The sequence below is a fragment of the Protopterus annectens genome, chromosome 8.part0 (genome assembly GCF_019279795.1).
Source record: "Protopterus annectens isolate FY-2018-M chromosome 8.part0, PAN1.0, whole genome shotgun sequence".
In the NCBI taxonomy this organism is placed as follows: domain Eukaryota; kingdom Metazoa; phylum Chordata; order Ceratodontiformes; family Protopteridae; genus Protopterus; species Protopterus annectens.
The window spans coordinates 57,799,889-57,827,702 of NC_056741.1; the positions used below are offsets into that span (position 1 = coordinate 57,799,889).

At 41.1% G+C, this 27,814-nt stretch overlaps 1 protein-coding gene across 1 annotated transcript in view; it reads right to left on the reverse strand.

Moving 5' to 3' along the window:
- Nucleotides 1–5,580: 5,580 nt before the first annotated feature.
- Nucleotides 5,581–27,814, reverse strand: part of LOC122808140 — a 524,042-nt gene continuing 501,808 nt past the window's right edge. Inside the window, exon 16 of the mRNA XM_044079110.1 lies at nucleotides 5,581–5,674. Within this exon, the coding sequence (XP_043935045.1) occupies nucleotides 5,581–5,674 (94 nt within the window). The remainder of the gene's footprint in view (nucleotides 5,675–27,814) is intronic.

Below are 27,814 nucleotides of genomic sequence, written 5' to 3' on the forward strand. Positions count from 1 at the left end.
CTGTGATTCTTTTAGTGAGGTATTTCTGCAGCCTTTCCAGCTGTTGTAGATGTCTTGTGAGGTACATACCAAACGGGGCATTGTACTCTATAATGGGGCTAATGACGGATGAGTACAGTGGGACAATGACCTCCTTTTTTCTGGATGAAAAACCCTTAGTGATTAGGTGTGCCACATAGAAGGATTTCCCGACTGTTGTGGTGATGCGGTTATCGAAGGTGAGACCACTGTTCACCTGTGTCCCTAAGTCTCTCATCACAGTTTTGGTGTTTATTGTGCTGCCACCTATGTGGTAATTTTTGGGTACATGGTTTTTCCCAAAGGGGATAACTATACATTTCTTGGCTTCAAATGGATGAGAAGCCTGTTACATAGGAGGAGCAGTCTGTGGGACACACATTTCTGTCCAGCATGTTCTGTTGAAGTCACAGAAAAATATCAAGTCCTTAGACCTTGTATTTCTAGTATTGTTTGAACGAAATCTCAAAAATGTCATAGAATAAACAGAAAACCAAAAGAACAATTCTACAAGTACCAGCTCTTCAGAGAGGACACAGACACAATCAAATTCTATTTAGCTCTTTTGTTCTTTTTTAATAATTCCCACAAGAACCTTATCAGAATCCAACAACTCAAACATACTGTTTAAAAATGGTGCCAAAACAGTCTACAAACAACCAATCAATGCCTGTCCTTAGGTAACAGCAGGTTAAAAAATGGCTGAACCAAAATACATGTATCAGATTTAAGGAAGAATGGATACTAGTTGAAACTTTTGTGCTGACAAGAAACATTTAATGGTAATATGATCATTGAATTCAGCATATTTGTCAGCTCTTAACTTGATCTGCTAGCAAGATTCTCGGCACTCAAGCTGCACCTTATAATTCCATGAAAAGTCCTCCAAACTGACAACTTCCAGTACACTGAAAGTGGATTTCTTAAAACAAGAACAATCCAATGAATGTTTTGGCAACACATTATTTTCATCTTTATTTCTGATCACTAAATTATGTGGGCAAATTTTCTGAAAGTTTTTCCTACGTAGAACAAAGGGCATGTTTCACATCGGACAATGTAAGCCACTCTGAAGGAGTTATAATCAAATCTTCCAGGGCACCAAAAGGATAAGTCACGAGTTGAGATATAAGTGCAGGAGGTGTTACTTATGAACCTGTATTTCCCTCATTTAAAGGTGCCTGGGGTAAAATGTCCAGGGTTTTTGGAATGTGAACCTCTTTCCAAAAAGGATCTAATGCTGCGCAATCTTTTATATGTACACACAGGACGTTCTCCTAAAGTTTTTGCCAAGTCACTATTACCTAGAGTGATTTTCCAATTGTCTTCCAGCATTTCTTTTATTATGTTCCAACATTTGCAGACTTTTGGAAATCTTTAAAGCGAGATGGAGAATTTATTTGTATTCATCTCCAGGTATGGAGAATTTATTTGTATTCATCTCCAGGTATGGAGAATTTATTTGTATTCATCTCCAGGTATGGAGAATTTATTTGTATTCATCTCCAGGTATGGAGAATTTATTTGTATTCATCTCCAGGTATGGAGAATTTATTTGTATTCATCTCCAGGTATGGAGAATTTATTTGTATTCATCTCCAGGTATGGAGAATTTATTTGTATTCATCTCCAGGTATGATGAATGTATTTGTATTCATCTCCAGGTGCGGAGAATTTATTTGTATTCATCTCCAGGTATGGAGATATTATTTGTATTCATCTCCAGGTATGGAGAATGTATTTGTATTCATCTCCAGGTATGGAGATATTATTTGTATTCATCTCCAGGTATGGAGATATTATTTATATTCATCTCCAGGTATGGAGAATGTATTTGTATTCATCTCCAGGTATGGAGAATGTATTTGTATTCATCTCCAGGTATGGAGAATGTATTTGTATTCATCTCCAGGTATGGAGAATGTATTTGTATTCATCTCCAGGTATGGAGAATGTATTTGTATTCATCTCCAGGTATGGAGAATTTATTTGTATTCATCTCCAGGTATGGAGAATGTATTTGTATTCATCTCCAGGTGAGGATAATGTATTTGTATTCATCTCCAGGTATGGAGAATTTATTTGTATTCATCTCCAGGTATGGAGATATTATTTGTATTCATCTCCAGGTGCGGAGAATGTATTTGTATTCATCTCCAGGTATGGAGAATTTATTTGTATTCATCTCCAGGTATGGAGAATGTATTTGTATTCATCTTCAGGTGCGGATAATGTATTTGTATTCATCTCCAGGTATGGAGAATTTATTTGTATTCATCTCCAGGTGCAGATAATTTATTTGTATTCATCTCCAGGTATGGAGAATTTATTTGTATTCATCTCCAGGTATAAAGAATGTATTTGTATTCATCTCCAGGTGCAGATAATTTATTTGTATTCATCTCCAGGTATGGAGAATTTATTTGTATTCATCTCCAGGTATGAAGAATTTATTTGTATTCATCTCCAGGTGTGTAGAAACCCATTTCCTTTTACAGTCTTAGATATCAAAATAGTGTGGAGACTGATACTTCCACTGATTATGATAATCACCTTCAACTCGAGGTGTGTACACTGAAAAACTTGGCAACCAAGTATAAAGCATGGCAGTACAAAAGTCTTTACTTAGAAGAATATACAGACCTTGAATGTGTACCTTTTGGGCTAAGAGTTTCTAAATTTCTGAATGGTGTGAATACCACTGACCCTCTCTACACAGATGTGGTCAAATTATTTAATGATACAGGTATTAACCTGATGAAACGTTTGATAGTGGATTATAAAGTCCAAATCTTCTTTCAGCTTTTCCCGGTTAGTGGTCGCCACAGCAGATCACCTGTCAGCTCATGATTGGCAGTGGAGTTTTAGGGTGTCGAGTTGCCAACCAGACACCCAACCTTCCACAGAAGACACACACACACACAGACACACACACACACAGACACACACACACACACACACACACACACACGCACACACACACACACACACAGACACACACACACACACACACACACACACACACACACACACACACACACACACACACACACACACACACACACACACACACACACGCCTAGGGCTAATTTAGAGTGTCCAATCCACCTACAGCATGTCTTTGGGATGTGGGAGGAAACCGGAGCACCCGGAGGAAACCCACGCGACCACAGGGAGGACATGCAGACTCCACACAGAAGGCACACCAGCCGAGGATCGAACCGGAGAACTTCTTGCTGTCAGGTGGCAATGCTAACCGCTGCACCACAGCGGCCACCCAAAAGAAGAATTTCATCTGTTAAATGAAAAAAAATCACACAGTGTCACTGCTTTACACAGTTTGGCAATATGTAATGGTATTACAGTCAAAGCTAAAAGGCTTCCGTGACCATTAACAGTAAGAAAAACAAATTAATCTTATGAAAAGTGTACTGCTTATCTGCTGAAAACCTCTAATTTACTGCCAACCCCCTGCTAACCACCAATACTGTCCCTATAATAAATCAAAAACAGGTGGACAGTTTGAACATGATTCAACCAGTCACTGCAGCTACATATGACACACAAGGCACTACTATCCCCGGCTCCTTTTTCATTGCACCCATCAGGGAACATCAGAACACAAATGGCAGACAGGAGGGAAGAAACAGAATAGGGGGAAAAGAAAGAACAACCAAAAGAAAAAAATGAACTTGGACTTTGAAATTTTGAACCCGAGTGACTTTAATTTGAATAGTTACATCATGACATTTTACCAAAAGTCTTTTCTTTATTACCTAGATTGGTGGATTTAAAATGTATGTACACAAACTGAATCTAAAATACAATTTGTGAGATAGTCCACACTTTGAAGCTCAAAAGTATATTGTTAGAAAGAAAAGCACATTCAGTCATATACTGCATGGCATACTGCAGGTGTTTGATGATCGTTGTGAGTAAGACTTTCATAAGAGACGCGGCACTAGACCCAGAGTACACAATTTAACAAAAGAAGAAAGATGTGCCTTAAAAGAACTTCCGAGGAATGCAGAGATCTGCAGTATGAAAGCAGACAAGGGGGAACTACAATAATAACAAACAGAAAACATTATGGAATGGCCATCTGTAATTTGAGCGATGAGAACTGTTATGAGGAAACCACCATAGAGAAGATTAACAAAAGCTTTTTAGTGATAGAACACTCACTTTTAAAAGCTTTTCAGTGATAGACCGCTCACTTTTAAAAGCTTTTCAGCGATAGACCGCTCACTTTTAAAAGCTTTTCAGCGATAGACCGCTCACTTTTCGACCGATTAAGTCATGGTGAAATAGATGCAGAAACTTATTCTTTTCTACAAGTTGCGCTCTCTAACATGCTGAGATTCTTTAGAATTCCAAAAGTACATAAAAAATAAAGAAAATCCCCCCTTCAGACCAGTAGTCGCTGCAGATGGCTATAAGACAAAGCCCATTTTCATGGTTTTCAGATCATTTATTAAACCCTGTTGCACAGGCTTCTGAATTTGACTTGAGAGACTCCTGGCATTTATTAGAATTGTTGAGGAAAGTACAAATGCCAGTGCAGGGGTGTGTATTTGCAGCTCTTTGATGTTGTGTTAGATTAACACTATTTGCACCTTGTTGGAACTAGTACTGGATAACAATTTCTTTACTTTTGCTTGCAAACTTTACAAGCAGAAGACAGGGGTTGCCATGGGACCAAGAGTAGCCTATGTGTTTGCTAATCTTGTCATAGCCTGGTGGGAACAAAAAATGTGAAATCCCACCCTATATTCTCCAAGGTCATCTTCTGCAGGAGATGCATAGACTACTTGGTCTTCTTTCTGAAAAGTGACAAGGACCTTATGTTCTCCAAGGTCATCTTCTGCAGGAGATGCATAGACTACTTGGTCTTCTTTCTGAAAAGTGATGAGGACCCTATGTTCTCCAAGGTCATCTTCTGCAGGAGATGCATAGACTACTTGGTCTTCTTTCTGAAAAGTGATGAGGACCCTACTTTCTCCAAGATCATCTTCTGCAGGAGATGCATAGACTACTTGGTCTTCTTTTTGAAAAGTGACAATGACCCTATGTTCTCCAAGGTCATCTTCTGCAGGAGATGCATAGACTACTTGGTCTTCTTTCTGAAAAGTGACAAGGACCCTATGTTCTCCAAGGTCATCTTCTGCAGGAGATGCATAGACTACTTGGTCTTCTTTCTGAAAAGTGACGAGGAAGAATTTAAACATTTTTACTCCCACCTCAACAGCTGCACAGTCTTTTTGAAATTCACCATGAGTGGTTATGGGAACAAGCTTAACTATCTGGATATCAGCTTGAAGCTGGATATGACCAGCTACACCATGGACAGCAAAATCCATAAAAAAGAAATTTTTGTTAACCAGTATTTGTATAAGAAGAGTATGCATCCATTCCATATGAAGAATGGAGTTGTTAAGGGACAATTTATCAGACTGAGCAGAATCACAAACAATGATGCCACCTTTCTAAAGGAGTCTTAACTCTGATATCATTCTTCTTAGCATGAGGGAAAGTGGCAATGGAACAAATATTGGTGGAAATTTACACAACCACTCCAAAACAATACTCAGACTCTACCTTTAGAAGAGCATTCCCTTCACCAATTACAGCAAACATGAACATAATATAAGAAATCCTAGAAGACAAATCATTCTAGGTAATAGTGACTTGGCAAAAGTTTAGGAGAACATCCTATGTGTACATAGAAAAGATTGCACAGCAATAGGTCTCAATGATCATATTAACGTTAAATGTCTCTTGTCAGCACAAAAGTTTGAAATAGTAAGCCCCACATTTATGAATCTCCTGTATATTGCCTTAAATCTGATGCAATGTATTCTGGTTCAGAAACTTTTTAAACCTATTATTGCTTAAGGACAGGCATTAATTGGCTGTTTGTATACCACATGACTGAGTAAGTTTGAGTTGTTTGCTAGATTCTGATGAAGTCCTTGTGTGGATTATTATAAAAGAACGAAAGAGCTAATAGAATTTCACTGTGTCTGTGTCCTTTTGGAAGAGCTGATACTTGTAGAATTGTTCTTCTGGTTCTGATACTGTTTGACTTACGAATATACAGGAGATTCATAAATGTAGGACTTGCAGATGCCTTGTAAGCCAGGCATAGCTCACCCCTCAGCAAACTACAATAGTCTAAATAGAGGAGGAAAGGGCTTTTAGGCACTCTGCATAAGGCAAGTTTGTTACGTCTTGTATTCTTTTTGTAAGGAATGTCTGAGATTGCTCTAGTTGCTGCATTTGCTTGGTCAGGTACCTAACTTAAAGGAGGATTGTACTCTATGATTGGTCTGATAAGGGCAGAGTAAAGTGGAATAATTACCACTTATTCATGCCACCTAGTGGTCAAAGGTAAGGCTACTGTCTACATGCATACCCAGATCCCTGACTCCTGGGTCAACTCTCAGGGGTATATTGCCAACTTGATAATTAGCCAGGATGACTGGTTTACCAAAGGGTACAATTATACATTTCTTAGCATTAAATTTAAGACCATGGCTTTGGTACCATTTGTTAGTCAGAGATGCGCCTTCTTGAAGAATGCGAGTGTCTGCAGGTGAGAGTCTATGATTACCCTTAGCTTGCAAACATATGCAAACTTAGACATAAACCTTCAGCTTTAGCTTCCACTTCAGAAAAACAGATGCCAAAATGGAGCAGGCCCAGTACTGAGTCCTGGGAGATGCTGCTAGTGACTGGCCTCCCGACGGAGGTAGCCTTACCTGTTTTGACCTTGTGGGTCCTATTAGTGAGCCATTAGGCTATCCAGTGGGTGATAAAATGGTTTATACCTAATTTAATGAGTTTGACTGTAATGCCTGAGCCAGGTTTTGTATAAAAAGCTTTGGCCAGGTCGAGGTAAGCTGTGTTCATAATCTTGCCGTCATCCATTGCTTTGGCGACCCTCTCAACGTAGTCCACCAGATTTAATAGGTGTGACCTTCCTTTAACAAAGCCAAACGATGATGGCTTCAGTGTTTGCAGTTTACCTTTGCCCTGATTTATTATGTCCATAAGTATTCTTTCCATGACCTTCCATGCAGTTGGTCAGACTTACAGGTCTGTAGTTACCCGGATTGGTGGTTGGACCTCCTTTGTGCAGGGTAAATGACTGTAGCCATCTTCCATATTCCTTGGGCACAAAACCTAACTGTACACTCCAGATGAAATTGGTTTAAATGGACCAGAGCGGTCATGTTTCAGACTATTTAGTAAGCATCCTGTGATGTTATCTGGGCCCATCAATGCAGTGTATTTGTGTTTGGAAATTGCACTGAAGGTCTGTTCCCCTAATAATGGTTGGGGGTATTGTGGTATGTGGTATTTCCTTTGGACTATCATGTTATATATATTATGTAATAATAATATACAATATTATATAATATTATATATTATAGAAGAAATCTGAGCTGAACCTGTAAGTCAAAAGGTTGGCAATGACCTCTGGTTTCTCCCTTTTTTAATATATCCAAGTCATTTGTGTTTCTAATACCATGACAGGAATGGACCCCATTCCTAAGTCAAAGTACGATTAAAGTTCATGAAATTAGTATTGTTTCAATCTTTGATGTCAGCCAGAAGTGCTCTTTACAGCACCTGCAATGTGCCCATTAATGACTCCTTCTGCAATTCGTACAGGGTTGCATGTATTGGTAACATATCTAAATACAATTGTAGATTCATTTTTATAAGACCCATTGCTCCTGCTACTACTGGAATTGTCTGGGTATCTTCCTTCCACATTCCTCTCATTTCTGTCTGCAAATCCTGATATTTTATGACTTTGTGTCCGTCTGTATGCATAGCACTATAGTCACTGGGTACGGTGACTTCAATGATTAATGTTACTTTTGCCCTCTTTTCTTGAACCATTATATCTGGTTTTCTAGCATCTATCTTTTGAACTGTTGGTAATGGGTGATCCCATGTTATGTAGACTTCAGCATTTTCTAGGATGGTTTGTGGCTCATGTTTCCAGTGTTCTTCAGCCACTTCAATGCCAAAATGTTTGCACAATCCCTAGTGCAACAATCTCGCCACATTATTATGCCTTTCAGTATACAGTCCGTTTGCCATCAGTACATCACAACCAACAAGGTGTGCAACTGTTTCCAGTTCTCATTTACAAAACCTACATTTGTCTTTTTCTCCCACATGTTCAAAGGACATTGTAAACCAATGAGTATTGGTATGAGCACTGCTGTTTTAGCTACTTTTCTGTAAAAAAAAACAAAACAAAAAAAAACTGTAAGCCTGTTTCCTACCTTTCCTGTAACTAGTGTAGTCCGGTTACAGATTTGCTGTATCCAGGACTGTATGTAAGCTTCTGAGCCCCCCAAACCTTTCTGTGTTGGAGGGAAGCCTTCTAGTTTGTCAGTGGGAGTGGTAAAACACAAGGTAATCTGTCTACCATATAAGGAGTGGTTCTGGCCAGAAATTGTAGTTATTGGCCATTTGGACAATCTTTTCCATCTCTCTCAACTTTCTGATTTGAAAGCCTGCATTTGCACTTGTTTCTTTCCTGTAACTAGTCTAGTGCAGATACCGATTCTTAGTTTTAACACTTGAATTTGCTTATTCGTGCTCAGCACTTGTTCAGAACTTGTTGTAAGCACTAAATAACCTATTAATTACTACAGCACTAAACCATCCTCATTACCTAGAGGAAAACAGTTTTGGTACTTACTTTTCTTGCTTGCTTAATGAAAAACAGCTCTTGTACTCACTTTCCTCACTTGTCTAGAGGAAAATATTTTTTTATTCAGGCATGTCCAAGGGTCAGCTCCCAGTATTCTCTCCTGTCTATCTGATGCATCTGGGCATCTTGGGGCAATGTAGAAATTGCCTCATGTACACAGACAACCCTCTCCTTCTACCTCCCAACACTACAACCTGTGAGAAATGCACTTATCTAGCCAAACTGGAGGTAAAGCTCTCTCCAACCAAGACCGAACTTGACAAGAGGAGAAGGTAAACACTTGCACCACACCACATTTATCACATAGTCTCACTAAATATACACCACCAAAATCCACACATAGAACACAAAAACATTCGCAGAGGCTCTCAATAATAATCTGCCCAAGCAACAGAGACCTCCAAAGCAAAAACGCAAGCAACATCCACCCATCAAACAACCCAAATGACACAGCCCACAGACTCAGTGTGCCACTCAGCCATAGCCAATAATGCAAAACAACGTATCCAGCACACTAGTCATAGGTAACTCTATAGTCAGGCACAGTGATGTCCCACTCACCAGGCTAAACAAGGAGAAGGTTACTGCCAGCTGCCTGTTGGGTGCCAGGATCCGCCACATAACCCATGCACTCAGGTCACTCCACAGTAAGTACAAATATGACTCTGTCATTGTCCATGTTGGTGTGAACGACCTGAGATGTACCTCCCTGGACTACATGAAAAGTGACATGGAAGAGCTCTCTGATCTTGTAGCCCAGGCAGGTATGACCCTATCCCTGAGTAGAAATGCCAGAATGATAACGCAGTACAAAGACAATTGGCTGAGCTTCTGGTGTCATTCTAGGGGGATCCAGTATTGGTCTGCTTGGGATGAGATGGTCGACAGGCCACAATACTTTGCCAGAGATGGCCTGCACCTGTCACCCCTGGGATTCCGGATCCTGGCTAAGGCTCTTGCGGCCCCTATAGTGCCTATTTTAGGCAAGGTTCAAATGACAAATTCACCACCGTAACAGAAACAGGCAAGCAAAAACTGAGGGTAATGCTACTCAATGCTAGAAGTCTAAATCTCAAAATGCACTCACTTGAGGCACTCCTTAAAATGGAGAACATTGATATCTGTGCAGTGACTGAGACCTGGTTCAAGGCTTCAGAGAGCACCCCTGCAGTACCAGGCTATAACTCATACCACACTTTTCGGCCATGTAACCTGGACCGGAACACCAAAGGTGGAGGTGTGTCCATATTCATTAAGGATATCCACAACTCCAGGCTAGTTGAACTGCAACTAACTCTGGCAAAACTGCAATCCAAATTGTAGCTTGCTACAGATCCCCCACCATGCCCCAAGATTCCCACTCCTCTTTTCTTGATGTACTGGAAAATATTAGGGTTCAACCAAATGCCCTAATAATGGGCGATTTCAACTACCCCACCATTACTGGGAAAACTACTTATGTACCAACTCCTACACACAGCGCTTTCTGGAATTCATAAACTCCAATGCCCTGGATCAACTTATCCACACCCCCACCAGGGGCAACAATATCCTAGACCTAGTCATTACAAACATGAGTGACCGGTGTTCCACACCTGAAGTCAATTCCTCATTGGTCTGATCTGACCATAAGCTAATCACCCTTGATATCCACATCCTGCCCCCAGGAAACCACAGTAAAAGATTTCTCCAAAGCCAACTTCATGCTTCTTAAGACAGAAGTGGTGAACTTCATGACACCCATGCAGATGGACAATACAGTTATGACTGCTGAATCCTACACAAATGCGCTCTATAAGCACTTACACGAGTGAATGGATCATGCTATCCCAAACAGAACCAAGATGCTGTCCTCCAAAAAAAGGAAGATAATCTGGTGGTCCCCTGCCATAAATGAACTGTACAACAGAAGGAAGAAATTGTTGCAGAAGAGAGTAAAATCCCATGAGTGGAGGAGCTCCCTGGAAAGCCTCAGTAAGATGCTGAGATCCCTTATAAGATCCTCCAAACCTAGCTATGAAAACAAAGTCATCACTGATTCTAAGGACAACCACAAAGCATTCTATAGCTATGTCAAGAATCTCAATGACAACAACCAGATCTGCTCTGAGCTACAGCACAACGGCACAAAAATTACAAAACCAACTGATATTGCCAACATCCTGGCAGATAGGTTCAGTGCTAACGTTACCCCCCCCCACCCCCTAAAGGGCCCATATCTATACAGGAAGAATGCAGAGTCCCTGTAATCACAACTACGCAGGTAAAAGCTGCACTCTCTAAAGCCAAAAACACAGCATCCATGGGACTGGACAACATCCCAGGCTGCATTTTACACAAACTTCAGAATGAACTAGCTCCCCACCTAAGCACCATGTTCAATCATAGCCTCACATCAGGCTTTGTGCCCACTGAATGGCGTACAGCAACAGTTATCCCACTCCACAAAGGGGGAGCCACCACTGATCCTGGGTAACTATCGCCCTATTAGCCTGACGAGTCTGGTCTGCAAGGCCATGGAACGTATCATCATGGAACTCATAAACAAAGACATTGGTAACCTCTAAACTCTGGATCCCACCCAGTTTGGATTTGTGAAAGGCAGATCATGCCTCCTGAACATGATTGATTTCTTTGAGGCAGTCATCAAAGCCGTAGATGAGGGTAAGATGGTTCACACAGCCTATCTTGACCTCGCCAAGGCTTTCGACACCATCCCTCATTCTGGAATTATAGCTAAACTCACTAAACTAGGTATAAATCCCTACATCACAAGATGGGTTGCCAACTGGCTCATTGATAGAAACCACACTGTAAAAGTTGCACACACCAAATCTGACCTCAAACCAGTGACAAGTAGAGTACCACAGGGTTCAGTCCTGGGACCTCTCCTGTTTGGTATCTACTTCTCTGAAGTACAGGCTAACACAGAAGGCCTCTGGCTAATGAAGTTTGCAGATGACTGCAAACTAGGAACCATAGTCGAGTCCCCAAATGATGTGGAAATCCTACAGAAGGGCCTCGCTGAGACAAATGCCTGGTGTCAGAGCCATGGCCTCAAGCTCAATGCCAAAAAGTGCATTGTCATCCCCTTTGGTAAAAACTCTGGATCCCTGAACTACTACATAGACAGCAGTCCACTTAACACCGAATGTGTGATAAGAGACCTTGGGACCCAGGTGGACAGTAGTCTGTCCTTTGATAGTCACATTTCCAGAGTAGTCAGGAAGTCCTTCTACATGGCACACCTCATCATAAAAGGGTTCTCATCCAGGAAAAAATAGGTCATTGTTCCCCTCTACTCAAAACTCATTAGACCCATTATGGAGTACAACACCCCTTTTGGAATGTACCTCACAAGATATCTGCAGCAGCTGCAAAGGCCACAGAAGTACCTCAGAAAGAGGATTACTGGCCTCAAACAGATGCCCTAGACTGACTGTCTCAAAAAGCTCCAGCTTTACTCCATAGCTTATCGCCTACTCCGAGGTGATCTCTGCCTAACATATAAAGCTATGTCAAACTCAGAGCTGTTGGACATGCTACACCTAAAGAAATCCCAGTCCCTCTGAGCTACATGGCCTAGGGACCTGATCCTTGTCACCACAATAAACAGGATATGCTGGAGGGATAGATTCCTGTCCCAGAGACTTCCCATACTCTGGAACAGGCTACCCATCTATGTCAAGCAAAGATCTTCATTAGCACTCTTCAAGAAAAGTCTTGATGAGTGGATGAGAAATAGGAAATACACCCCTGGGATCACTTCTGTGTCTCTGCTCAACAATGGCACAGGAAAACAGCTTTCTTGGGTGGTGTAAGCCAGAGAACCTTGTTGGCTAGGCTTATGCAGGCCCTCGGGCCAATAGCCTAATACCTACCTTATGTACCCCACAATCTTGTGCTGCCAATATTAACCTTTCATCTCTTAGTTTGAATTTGCCTCTCCTTAATCATTCCTGTGTTCGATCATGAGAACATGAGGTTCTTCCAGAAGTTTTCTATACTTACTACTATATTTATGCATTTTCCACATTTCTTGCCTTCTCATCTGGTCCTTCATCTTATATTCTTTCTTTTGTTTTTTTGGCACATTCAGTTGCTGCCTGATATTTATCTACTTCTGGTTTGATTTCCATTCCTGCTTGACGCTGATATGTTTCTGCTAGACTAAGCAGAGAAGTCATCTTAGATTTATTCTCCTCATGTTTCAAAACTATCACTACATTTGGGCTGGGTGAGGTCAGCAGAGATTTATGCAGTCCCATGATTATAGATTTGTACATGTAATCAATTTCAAGGAGGCCCCTTCCTCCTTTGGAATGGGGAATATATAATCTTGGTATGCACTGATTTTTATAAATCATTTGGGGAGCATGAAACATCCTTCTTGTTTTCCTGTCTAATCTAGCCAACATGTTTTGGGGCCAGTCAATCAGTCCAAAACTGTAAGTTAAGACAGGAAAAGCAAACTGGTTCATAGTTTGAATTTTGTTCCTAGATGTCAACACTGTTTTCAGGATTAATTTAAGTCTTCTAAACATACATCTCAACTTCTAAGAGCAATAAATCTGGACAAAGCCATCAATAATGGGGGACAAAGGCCCAAAAATAGGGACACTTTTTAAATATTGCTCTTACAAACTTCATAAATTGATAGAAATACAGGTTTTGCATTAACATGAATTTTCTGAAGGGTATGAAGTCTGAAAAGCAAATGTCTGCCATTATTTTCTGACTTTAACCCTCAATGTTTTGCCAGAAAACCACAATTTTATGAGGAACAGACTAAATATTTGAGGCAAAACTCTGGACATTCTGCGAAAATTGGTACAGTTGAGAGGTTTGCTAAAGTATTCCTTACTATGTTTTATTCGCATTTGTTTATGTTTTATTGTTGATCCTTCAATAACCAAATACTTATACACTCACTCTTCCTCAAGTTCTTTTACATCACATTCTTGTCCCAAACTGATGTTTTTTTGGTGTTGCAGTGTTCCTGTTTTAAAGGTTGCTTTTGCACATTTATCAAGGCCAAATGCCATTTTTATATCATCTGAAAAAGTTTTGACAACTTGCAGTTGTGCTTTCAGTTCCTCATCTGATGAGCTATACAGTTTTAAATCAACAAAGAGAAGATGAGAAGTCTTTACACTTTGTTGTTTTCTAGGAGCCAAACTGTAGTCATGGCCTAAGCGGTTAAGTAGACAGCTTAGTGGGTTAAGGGCAAGACAGAATAGCAGCAGTGACAGAGAGTCACCCTGGAATATCCCCATTTGAATTTTTATCCTGGGATAATAATTTATTCTTTATCATTTCTTAATTGCAAAGTGGTCTGCCACTGTTTCATGGTCACTGTAATGTAATCAGTCAGTGTAGGGTGTATCTTAAACATTTTTAAGCACTCTTTTATCCACGACTGAGGGATACTGTCAAATGCTTTTTTGTAGTCAATCTATGCCATACTTAGATTCTTCCCCTTTTTACCAGTTCTCCACTATGACTTTATTTAACAGCAAATGATTCTTTGTTCCGTATGACTTTCTTTTATTGCCCTTTTGTTCTATTGCTATAATTGAGTTTTCTTCTAAATGAATATAAACTCTGTTGGCATCAATTCCAGTGTGTAGTTTATACATCTTTGGAAGGCAAGTTATTGATCTATAATTTTTAGGGTAGCTTGCAGGTTCACTTTTAAGCAGGAGCGTTGTTTCTGCTTCAGTGTGGGTGATGCCATTTACAATACGTTCTGTGCATTGTTGTGTATTTCCTCTAAGGTTACGGATATAGCTGTAGAAAGCTTTGTGGGTGTCCTTCACCTGAGAAGCTATTTTTTCTTCAAATTTAGGCTTTGAAGTATTAATTAACCCTCTTAGCTGCCTGTTTAAATTGGTCAGGGGGCTCTTAATATGTTGGGCTTTGTTCCTCCTGTGATGATGTGGGCAGGTGCCAGCATAGCCTCCTGGAGTTTTGTAAATAATGATATATCCTTTGAATGTCAAACTGATTTATACATGATACTTGTTTTGCAAATGTATTAGAACTGTATGTCATTTGTATATCAAACTGATTTTGTACAGATGCTTGTGCTGAAAATGTATTTGTGAGCTTTGCTTGTGTTGAAATGCATCAGCAGTGCACCCTGCTGAAATGAAGAGAAATGTACATGTATTTTTGCAGCTGAATTAAATGTATATGTTTTAATAAAGGATACTGGCACAGTAGAGGTTAACTTTAAAAAGAATAAAGGAAATGTAAATGAGCTGATAAACCATTAAAATGTGCTCACAGTGCTGAATAGGAACAGAGATGCTGGGCCTGGGGAAGAGCCTTTGTCCATTAGGTCAGTGAAAAGGGGAGGCTGCAGGCACTGCCATAAACATTTGAATGTGTATTGTGGCCATCTGTGCTAAATTCCTGTCTCAGCTTCAAAGGGAAATACTGTGAGAACCTAGAGTCAGTTGACCAGATGAGGTCATTCTGCCAGCCCTCTTGGAAATTATATTTTAGATATTACAAAGAAAAATCTCAGAGTATTGAGTATTCTGTTTGGGGACCCTGAATAGAAAGACCCATCTGTATTCCAAGTGTATGCATATTATCTTGCCTTGCAGTAGTAAGTAACAGTAATTCTCTTAGATTCAGTCAGGAATATAGTGAAGCTTAGTTTAGATATTGTTTTTATTTATCTGAGTCTGTCCATCAATGTTCTTTTCAATATTTCCTGTGATTTGAACTCTGTGGTTACTATGAATATATACAGTAAACTCTCAGTTAGCCAGCACACATGGGGATTGGCATATGCCAAATAACTGTAGTTTCTGGTTGCTTGAGAGTTGCTATTTAAATAGGTCTGACTAATACTTGCTATTTGTTTGGTTTGACTTGCTCTCAGGTTGGGGATAGAGGAGATTTATTCCTATCTTCCTTTTTAAAACACTAAAATTCTAAAAATGTAAGGTATGTTTCTGCAGGGGGTAAAACAAAGTGCAACACATGAAAATTGTACTGTATTATTTTGATTTTTTTTTTGCCAGTTGCTTGAGTTCCAGTTAACTGAGAGTTTACTGTATTTAGTATTTTCATGTACTTTTATTATTAAATATATTTAAAACATTTATTGTGTCTGGTCCTTGTAGAAAGTGTCTAACCTTGGAGAGTGCTTATATTTATTTGGTGACACTTTGGGGGCCACTCCAGAAGGCCTAGCCATCTTGGTGAACTACTACCATTTATAATAGTATTAATATTTCACAGTATAATTGGACACCCTTTGCAAGATCCTTATAGTACTAACTGGTGGCAGTGATAAGTACCTTATAGTCTAAACAAAGTTCGTAGACCGAGTAATCTGCGCCAGCCTTTCCCAATGGTGTGTGTGTGTGTGTATGTGTCAGCTACCTGGGGTAGGGACACAAAGCACTGGGTTTACAGAAAGGTTGCTTGAGGAATTGGCTTGGACATTTTGCTGAGGACCTAACTCTACAGCTGTACCAGCAGGGAGTCTTATTGAGGACCTGGAGGGAGACAAATAAAGAGACATCCAGACCTTCAGCAGAGTGTGCTCCCTGTGTGCTCTTAAGGGAAATTGTACTTGATACAGAAAGATCTACATCTAGAAATACTGAGTTTATTCATCTGTATTCCAAGTGTATGTCTCTCTCCAGTGTCAGTGGTGAGGATTCCGGCTCTTTGATTACTGGCCCAGTGTGGGGACATCACGTATTGGTAACAGTGGTGGGCATCACATTATTTGATGGCAGTGGTGGGATCACCACATCACATACTGGGATTCAGTGGTGTGGATACTGAACTCCTGTAGACTGTCAACAGTGGTCACTAAAGAAGGTGTTTGTATTCTCAAGCAACCACACAGAAGACAGAGTTTCATATCACAATAGTTTTATTTATTTTGTGTTAGCTTACTTAGTCAGGGAGAGCAGGCAAGATGTCAGCAGATGATTATGGCAAGCTGACAAGGAACCAGTTGGCTGAGATGTGCCAAGTCAAAGGACTGTGGCATGCCAGCCTGAGTAAAGCAGACATTATTGCAGCCTTAATTACAGCTGCATCACAGACCAGCAACCTTGTAAGACAACCACAATGGCATTGGGGATGTACAGCAGTCAGAAACAGGACAGTCCAGATTTTCCTCAGAGGACTTGAAAATCCATCTGGAGTTAAACAGACTAGAACTGAAGGCCAAATGGCTGGAATTAGAATCAGAAGAGTGAATGCAGCATTTGGAGGCTGAAGAAAAAGAGAGACTGAGACATCTGGAAACTGAAGAAAATGAGAGGCAGAGGCAACATGAAAAGGAAATGCTGACTCTTCACCAGGGTCATAGACGTAATGGGAAAGGGAGTAACTGTAACCCAGAAGCAATAAAGGCCAGTAAATGTCTTCCTCAGTATCAAGAAGGTGATACTTTTGATAGCTTTATTCATATGTTTGAAAGAGTCTGCAAAAAGTATAATGTTGACCGAGGGTTCTAGGTACAGTTACTCATCCCCTTACTCCATGGTAAAGATGTAACTGTTGTTTCTAAATTGTCTGATACTGATTGTTTAGATTATGAAAAGGTGAAGCACTGTTTATTACAATGTTTTAAGTTAACACCTGAAGCTTACAGAAAAAGTTTTTGTGAGCATAGACGCAATGCAGATGAAAGTGTATGCAGTTATATTGCTGAACTAACCACTTATTTTCATAGGTGGGTGAGTGGGTATCAGGTTACCACTTTGCAAGGACTGGCAGACCATTTGTTGATGGAACAAGCCCTTTAACATTTTGCCTGAGGACACGAGAATATGGTTGGCAGACTGGGGATGCAACTCTGCAGATGACTGGGGAAAAAGGCAGACCTATACCTAGCAAGCAGGGCATCACTGCACAGGAAAGGGATACCCAGTGCTGCACATGGATATAAGGAAACCCATGATGGGCAGCCTAACCTGCCCCAACAGAGTCTGCCAGTAACAGGTAAAGCCACTAGTTCAGGTACACAGCCAGATCAAAGGTTAAATGTTTTAAATGTAACCAGTGGGGCCATGTAGCATATAGATGTCCACGGATGCAGGTGGGGGAGCCAGCAAGTGTGAATAAAAAAATTCCACTGGTAAGTAGTCTGGAGACAACAGGGGTACCAAACTACCAGCAGAGTTTATGTCTGATCTTGGGGGGGTGGAAAACAGGCCACTGCCAAGAGAGAGCCTCTGATATAACCATTGTGAAGCCTGCAGGGGTTAAAGAGGAGCAGTCCTTGCTTGGGCAGTCCACTGCACTCAGAGACTTAGGAGGGATCCTATTCCAAATGCCTTTGTCCAGGGTTCACCTTGACTGGTAGTGTGGAAGAGGAAGCAAGCAAGTAGGCATGTTTGAGGATATCCCTGCAGATGTCTTGATAGGGAATTATTTTGATAATGCAGCACCTAGTGTACATGCAGTGACACGGTCAGTCTGGGAGACAGGCATGTGGATCTGCTAGCCTGGGGGAGACCTAGACAGACCGCACACCTGAAGTCAGAACTGGTGACGTGGCTACTTCAGGGAGGGAGCTACCCTGTAGCAGTGAGACTTGGTGAGCCCCAGCTGCTGATGGGTACTGATATTCCCTTGGACAGAGTGACTGCAAGGGCAGAGCTGAGTAGTAGTACCCAGGCTGACAGTGAGGCACCACTGTCAGAGGATACCAGACATTCTATGGAAGGGGAGCTGGGAAGGGTTACAAAGAGAGAGTTGAGACAGGCTCAGCTTTCAGATCCTACACTACAAAGCTTGAGGGAGGTAAATAGGGAGGCACCTGATTCTCAAGGAAAAGGGGATTCTGTATACTGGAACAAAGGGTTACTGTACAGAGAGTGGACCCCTGAGGGAGGGCTAGAGGATGAGGTAATACAGCAGTTGGTAGTGCCCAGAGCCTACCATCTGGCACGTCTAGCCATAGCCCATGACATTCCCTTTGCAGGTCATACGGGCATAAAGTGTACCAGGAAATATATTATGCAGAACTTTTAAACAAAACAAAATAAATAAATGTAAAATAAATAAATCATTTTATTGGCCTCGAAGGGATGTAACAGGGCAGGATCTGTGAGCAGTGAAAAACAGTTGGCAAGGCAGAAGACAAGGTCACAGCTCATGTGATGCCTTTGCCTGTGACTAAGAAGTCATTTCAGAGGGTAGCTATGGATATTGTGGGGCCTCTGAGTACCCCCCAAGTTCCACAGGGAAGACGTCTATCCTAGTGGTAGCAGATTATGCTACTAGATACCCTGAGGCGGTGGATCTGTCCTCCATCAAGCCAGAGAAGGTGGAAATGCTTTACTAGAGATTTTCAGCAGGGTAGGTTTCCCAAGAGAAATACTGACAGAGGTTCCAATTTCATGTCAGACCTGCTGGCTTGTCTGTGGGCACGCTGCAGGGTGAAGCACCTAAAGACAACTCCCCTACCACCCCCAGACTAATGGCTTTGTGAAGAGGTTAAGCTCTATGCTGAAGACCATGCTACAGGCATTTGTAGACCAGCTTATGAGGGAGTGGGACAAATATTTGCACATCTGTTATTTGCTTACAGAGACGTGCCACAGGAATCCACAGGTTTTTCACCCTTTGAGTTGGTGTATAGGGTGAGGGGGCCTTTAATTTTCATTCATGATGAGTGAAATCTCTGTTTAGCTACTACATCTCCAAACTCTGGAACTCTCTTCCAGCTGCCTTTACATCCAATACCTCCACTACACAATTTAAAAAACTCCTAAAAACCCACCTTACAAACAACTGGCTATGCTGCTGTACTGCCCCTGGGTAAAGACAAGTATACAAGAAACAACTATTTACATAGTCATAGACCAAAGTTTCCCACCAAGTTTCTAATTCTAATGTGACTTTATGAAAGCATAACTGCAAAATATTGCATCTATAAATTGTAAACAAATGCATGCACAACATTTATTTATGTCTGCCATGTACCATAATGTACTAGAAGTGTTTTATCTCTGTATTGTAAATAGTTACTAGTCTGTAGCAGCATGATCGTGTATCGTATATAAATGGAGCTTTTCTCCCTAGGCCTCCACTGAAAATGGACATGTGTCCAGCTGGACTTTCCCAGTCAACAAATGTAAAATAAATAAAATGAGTGGGAGGGTGAATGTGAATCCCAGAAGGAGTCTGTTGTGGCATATGTCCTAAACCACAGGACAAGGCTTAGGGAGCTCGTGGGCTTGGCCCATGAGAACCTGGTAAGAGCCCAACAACAGAAAAAGGTCTGGAATGACTGGAATGCTTGAGCCAGAGAGTATGCTGTGGGGCAGCAGGTGATAGTTCTCATTCCTCTCAGACAGAATAAATTACAGCCAGCTTGGGAGGGACTCTTCAACGTTGTAAGGAAGGTCAGTGATGTTAACTACATGGTAGAACTGCTAGGCAGGGGCACAAATTGTACCATGTTAACATGATGAAGCCTTACCATGATAGACAGGCCCTTATGCCAAGTATTTGGAGTGGATGGCAGGAGGAGTCTGAGGGGGATGCGGTGACTGATCTCCTCAGTGTGGCTCAGACTGACACCTCAGTGGAAGGGGTAGCAATGCCTCAGCAGCTATCCCCTACCCATGTTCAAGAAATCCAATCAGTGTTACAGGAATTTGGGGGCATGTTTACTGGCTTACCAGGGTGCACTCCACTTGGTGCAGCACCATGTGGATAAAGGACCTTAAAGGCCTATTAAACAGGCCCCTTATAGGGTTTCTGAGAGAGTCAAACAGACTCTGAGGGAGGCGATACAGGAGATGTTGGAAGTGAGAGTAAATACAGGAGTCTAGAAGTCCCTGGGCCATCCCAGTGGTGCTGGTACCAAAGAAGGATGGCAGCACCAGATTCTGTGTGGATTACAGGAAACTAAATAGTCACACAGAGTCAGATGCTTACACCATGCCTAGGACAGATGACGCCCTAGAGCAGCTGGATGGAGCTAAGTATCTGACCACTATTGCTCTTACCAAGGGCTACTAGCAGGTGCCCTTGACTCCCAATGCTAGAGGTCAGCCTTTGTGACTCCTTTCAGCTTGTATGAGTTAAAGAAGATGCCCTTTGTGATAAAAAATGCCCCAATGAATTTCCAGAGGCTGGTGGGTCATATCCTAGCAGGAGATTTTGCCCTTGCTTACCTGGATGATATTGCCATCTACAGCCATTCCTGGCAAAGGCACCTTCAGCATATAGTGGGCAGACTGCAGAGGGCAGGGTTAACCATTAAGCCCAGTAAGTGACAGGTGGGTATGGCAAAGGTCTCCTACCTGGGACAGAGTGAGGAGTGATAACATCAGGCCAGAACCTGCCAAAGTGGCAGCCATTCAGGCATGGCCTGCCCCTGTTACCAAAAAGCAGGTGAGGGCATTCTTAGGCACAGCAGGTACTATAGAATATTTGTCCCTCACAGACCTGACAAGGAAAAACAGGCCAGATAAAGTAGTGTGGACTCCAGCATGTGAGCAGGCATTCCAGAAGCTTAAAGGAGCTTTGTGAGGACCCCCTGTGTTAGCCAGTCCAGATTACAGCACAGAATTTTCTGTGCAGGTGGATGCTTCAAACCATGGGATGGGGGCTGTACTTAGCCATGTTTCTTAAAAGGGAGAATTGCACCTAGTTGTATATTTCAGGCGTAGACTTCAACCCATGAAGGAATACTATGCAGCTGTAGAAAAGGAATGTCTAGCCATAGTATGGGCACTGCAGAAACTTCAGCCTTATCTGTATTGAAGGAAATTCACTGTAGTTATAGACCACAATCTCTTAACATGGCTAAATAGAGCCAGCTAGCAAAATGCCAAGTTATTAAGGTGGAGTTAAGGATTGCAGGCATATGACATGACAGTGCAGCACTGCAGTGGAGTCAGCAATACCAACACAAATGGGCTGTCAAGACACGGAATAGGCTTATTTCTCTCAAGCCATGTTTCTCAAGGGTCACTTGAAACTCTAGCTTGAGTCTTTGAGGGGGGGAGAAATGTGATGATATGGGCAAGTGCCAACATAGCCAGCCAGGAGTTTTGTAAAGAATGATGTGTCCTTTGAATATCAAACTGATTTATACAAGATACTTGCGTTACAAATGTATTAGGACTGTATTTTACTATTAGGATCTGATCCCGCGGCTGCTGTGTGTACCTGGCCCCAGTGTCTCATACTCTGTTTGAAACTTCTATCCTACTCATACCTTATGAACATACCTACCTGGTGAAAGGACTCCCTGCAAACCAAATCCATATCAGAGTAACCATCTCAACCAGACTGGCCAATGTGTGAGTGTCTAGAAGTGCATATCCATGGCTACTGCCCACCTAGGGAGGAGTGCGGGAAACTTAAAGCTTTAACAAGTGAATTAAAACAAGGAAACTGATGAGCAACACTCAGGTATGAGCAAATGCGATGCTCTAGAAGTTAAACATCTGTCTAGACAGTATGAGTATTTTATGGGAAGTTTACACTGTGAGAGATCGATGTCACAGATAACAAGGAGGAATTACGCTGCAAGATATCAGAGACTATCCAGATCACTGTTAGGTGCTGTGGTGCGGAGAGCAACAGCTCTAACTAAAGACTATAAAAAGGTCAAAGTTCAGATATTCAACACAGATTTAAAGATAAATGGAAAATGTTTGTAGCATCCCATGTCTTCCTATGCAACAGTTCATGATCATGTGATTATCATAAAAGCCATTAACATGCAGAAAGTATCTAATGCATAGAATCAAAATTAAAGGACATTACATGTTGGTTGTGGATGAAAGGGAGGAGGACAGATAATGTGTATCAAGGTTTATATTCTTCTAGCTTTGAAAGTATATTTGTTTTTAATGTACATAACTATGTAAATATGTGTATATACAAAGACTTGCTTTTTTTGATAGATGCCATATGGTCTTTTACATCCACCTACAAATCCAGCAGATGGGACGTCAGTATAATGTCTTATCTGAAGGACAGCGCACACAGGAGTGCAGTATCTCCCTTAGCTGTATAATTGGAAATTAATTCATGCACCTGGGGTGGGAATACAACCCAGGCTTTTGATCTTCCAGGGCCAAAGGACTGTGTGCTCTCTGTTGAGCCACTAAATTGCATTGATGTTGATTAGCTACCCTTAGGAGTTGGGTAATGAAACCTTTCTAAAGCATTACAACGTGACGTGAAAGGAGGTCAAACAAGTAACTGACAAGGATTTGAGGGCGGGGGGATTGCACAGGCATAATGCAGCATGGAATGACAAACATGGAGCCAGGTTAGAATGTAATATTTAATTACTGCAACCTGCTTGTGAAACAAACAGTCGAATGTTGCTGTACACATTATATATTTAATATACATCAGCATCATACAAAACGAGCTATATTGTGTGTTCTTGGCCAATCCACTGACCTTCGTCACCTTTTCTTAGTAAATTAACAACTCCAGACCCACCCCTCTCCCCAGTTCTGTCAGTTGGTACGGCAGGATACAGAAGGCCCCAAGTATAAGAATGAAATGCAGAAGGTCCTCTGAAATGCCCTGCTGAAATTAACACCAGTGAGCTGTCCTCCAGTCTCACATTAGCAACAAGATTTGTGTGGGGATAGCCGTTCAATATAACTATTCCCTTTAAACAGATGCTTCCCATATTCAGTACAATGACATTAGAAAACGCATCAGACGACTGATAAAACAACCTGTATTTTATCATGTACAGCTGCAAATCTGTAGCAGTGTATGCATGCATTTCCCAGAAAATACAAAAGGGCTTGTCAACTTAAAATTATGTTTCCCGGCCAGTTTAATTGAAAATGAATTCCTGCCATTCAAGATCATTTTGCATACACAAAATCCTGCAAATTCACTTGCATGTCTAATTACATATCAATCACAAACATCGTCCTTCTTTTTTCCTAACATTAAACCTGCTCAGCCAGCCACCCCCTGCCATTCTGACAAAATGAGCAGAACTTGCCCTGCACTTCTGCTTAAGATCTATGGAGGTGTTCAAATTAAAATCTTGACCTTTTTCAGGAAAGATTTGTTAAGCATTTAATTTGCACTTAGCCAGTGAGGAGTCAGCCAGTAAGGTTTCTTTCAAATGGAAATCTGCTGTGAACAGACACTAAAGACTTATTTGCCTGGGCTTTTTACTATGCAGTATTCTCAGCATGGTTAACTCCTTACCTACAAGCCGAGGTAGAACAAACCAGACACATTACCAAAACGTCAAAAGAAGAGTTTCTGTTCAGCTGGTTCCCATAATGAGTTTGGCTGCTGAATAACTGACCAGAGAGATAAGTGAAAATGTTTTCTGCGGATCTCTTCTTGACAAAGAATCATACTCCTGGGAGTGCCCAACTGCCTGCATGGTTTCCTTAATGTGGAAATGTTCGGCAACTCCACTAACAGGTAGTTCCTAAGACAAACAGTCAGATGCTTCTGGAATGCTTACTGCTCCAACTGTCTTGATAATGCAGATGCACATAAACTTAAGCAAGCATTTGAACCTGGGTTCTTATCCACCTGAAGTCTTGTAGTTTCTGTGATTCATATTGAAATCTAGCAGTACAAACAAACATGAAAGACAAATTAAATAGAGCTCAAGAGCATTTATATCTCCTATAAATATTGCCACTTGTTTTCCATTCTAGCCCCTCACCACAGATAGATAAATAAATAAATAAATAAACAAGCCCACTAATGAAAAACACATCACCTTTCATGTTGTTATTCAATATTTTGTCTTGCTGTAAAGCAGTTGTACAATCTCAAACTGCAGTAATCTATTTATTAACGTTATTGGTTAACACCTATTGCTGAACGTGATATTTTTTAAAGATAGAATGACACACTAAGAGAAAAACATCTAAAATAAAATATACAGCATTTAATATAACAAGTATACACCCAAACATGTACTCTCACTAAGACCGACACAAAGTTATGGTATTTAGGATGTCAGTCTTAAGACTATGAAGCCATCTAATATTCACTCTATAAACAAAGAATTACATGATCAAATGCTCCATAAGATTGATGTGTTAAGCCCTCCCTGATTGTGGTAATGCTGGGGTCTCTTTCCTCTGAATGTCTTAAATGACTGTGGGTCTAATTAAGTGATGATAAAGCACCAAGCTAACAAAAGGAATATTTAAAACCTCCAGATGTACTATGCCTAGGTGTATATTCTCCCCAGCTATACAAGTCCCAGTTTTATACTCTGTCCAAGTCATTACAACGCCTAAGTGTATACAGTGTTAGAGGTATATGACAGGCAGGGTGTATACATTGGGTAGATGAATATTCTCATGAATGCAAACAGTCCCTGCTGAATACTGTGTCCTGGTGTATACTGTATCTAGGTGTATATTTTTCCAGGTTTATTTTGTGAAACATGTCTATTGTCTCCAGGTGTAGACTGTCCCAAGTGTATTCTCTGCTCAACCAAATGTTCTCCCGTGGTATATGCTGCCCAAATATGAATAGTGTCCCACCATACCTCTCGACTTCTTAGCATAAGTAATCAGGACAAACAGGACAAAATGAAAAATAATATGGGACAAAGGCCCAAAAATAGGGAAAATTTTAAATATTGTTCTTCTAAACTTACACAATTGCTAAAATAAAAGATTATGCATTACCATGCATTTTATTAAGGATAAGACATCTGAAACTCAAATGTCTATCATTATTTAATTAATTCAGTCCACACTCATTTGCCATAAAAAAAACAACTTTTATGAAAAATTAACAAAACAATATGAGGCAATAATCTGGTCATTATGTGAAAATCAGGGCATTTGAGATGTATGTGTCCCTACTGATCTTCTCCTGATTTATTTTCTTTCAATAAATGTAAATTAACAGTGATATCTGCAAAGTAGAACCAGAGCAGCAAAACGCAGCTGCAGATCAACATTCTCCTCACCCTTCTGCTTGTGAGATGGGCTGCTGTCTGCCCTCTTACATAATACACACATGCATGTTGTACATGGGTTACCCATGGTGAGATGGGCTGCTGTCTCTTACATACTACACACATGCATGTTGCACACAGGTTACCCATGGTGAGATGGGCTGCTGTCTGCCCTCTTACATAAAACACACATGCATGTTGTACACGGGTTACCCATGGTGGGATGGGCTGTTGTCTGTCCTCTTACATACTACACACATGCATGTTGTACGCGGGTTATCCATGGTAAGATGGGCTGCTGTCTGCACTCTTAAATACTACACACATGCATGTTGTACACGGGTTAACCATGGTGAGATGGGCTGCTGTCTGACCTCTCATGCACTACACATGTGAATGTTGTACAGGGGTTACCCATGGTGAGATAGCCTGCCATCTGCCTTCTTACATACAACACGTGTACATATTTTACAGAGGTTACTCATGGTGAGATGAGCTGCTGTCTGCCCTCTTACATACTACACACATGCATGTTGTACACGGGTTACCCATGGTGAGATGGGCTGCTGCTCTGCCCTCTTACATACTACACACATGCATGTTGTACACGGGTTACCCATGGTGAGATGGGCTGCTGTCTGCCCTCTTACATATTACACCCATGCATGTTGTACATGGGTTACCCATGGAGAGATGGCCTGCCATCTGCCTTCTTACATACTACACGTGTGTATGTTTTACAGAGATAACCCATGGTGAGATGGTCTGCTGTCTGCCCTCTTACATATTACACACATGCATGTTGTACATGGGTTACCCATGGTGTGATGGACTGTCTGCCTCTTACATACTACACACATGCATGTTGTACATGGGTTACCCATGATGAGATGGGCTGCTGCCTGCCCTCTTACATACTACACACATGCTTGTTGTACAGGGGTTACCCATGGTGTGATGGACTTCTGTCTGCCTCTTACATACTACACACATGCATGTTGTACATGGGTTACACATGGTGAGATGGCCTGCCATCTGCCTTCTTGCATACTACACATGTGCATGTTGTACAGAGGTTACCCATGGTGTGACGGACTGCTGTCTGCCCCCTTACATACTATATACATGCATGATGTGCAGGGGTTACTCATGGTGAGATGGGCTGCTGTCTGCCCTCTTACATACTACACACATGCATGTTGTACATGGGTTACCCATGGTGAGATATGCTGCTGTCTCCCCTCTTACATACTACACACATGCATATTGTACATGGGTTGTCCATGGTGAGATTGCATAAAGGGAGACTTCACCTTAGGTATGAGATGTGCTGCCATTTTTGGCATTAATACCATATTCTCCCTCTCTTTACTGACCCAAATGTAATTTTGTCATACTGCATTGTATTACATTTTTCTTTTACTGTTAGAATGAACAATTTTGTTAAACTTTTCTCCCCAGGCCTCAAATGAAAAGTGGTTTTGTAGAACTCATTTGGACATTCCTGGGAATTAAACACAAATAAATGAGCTGAAAATTAGAAATAACTCTGATCTTCCCTGTTAATGCCTCAGCTATAATAAGGTCAATTTAACTTAAAGGATTGTAAATGAATCTGTCTGATTGTTTTTAGAGTTGCACAGTGAGAGGGATTCTCATCCTGTAATGTTTCTCTGGCTTTTACACAACACTGACCTGATTGGCTAGCTGGACATTCTCCTCCTACATCCTTTGCACTCCTTACATAGGTGCCACCTACCCTTTCAGCTGGACTACCTTCATGTCAACAGGCTTGTTACACCTTAGCTAACCATTAATAAAAATGAATTAGTAATGTGCTGTTAAGGAATACAAGATTATTTCTATTTTCTAAGCATATTTAACTCTGGATGATTTTAAACAAACATAGTATTTAATGCGTTATCATTAATTCAGTATGTGCTTTTAAAATTAATCACTTGAGTGCAGTCACCTGTGTCCTTAGTAAAGAAATATACTTTCTACATATCTGATTCATATTGTACCTCATTACTGTGTCACTAGCAGTTAATCATGTGACACATTTCATTACCATTTGTTAGTATAGGTTCATAGTTAGGTACTAGGCTATCTGCCCGAGGGCATTTATA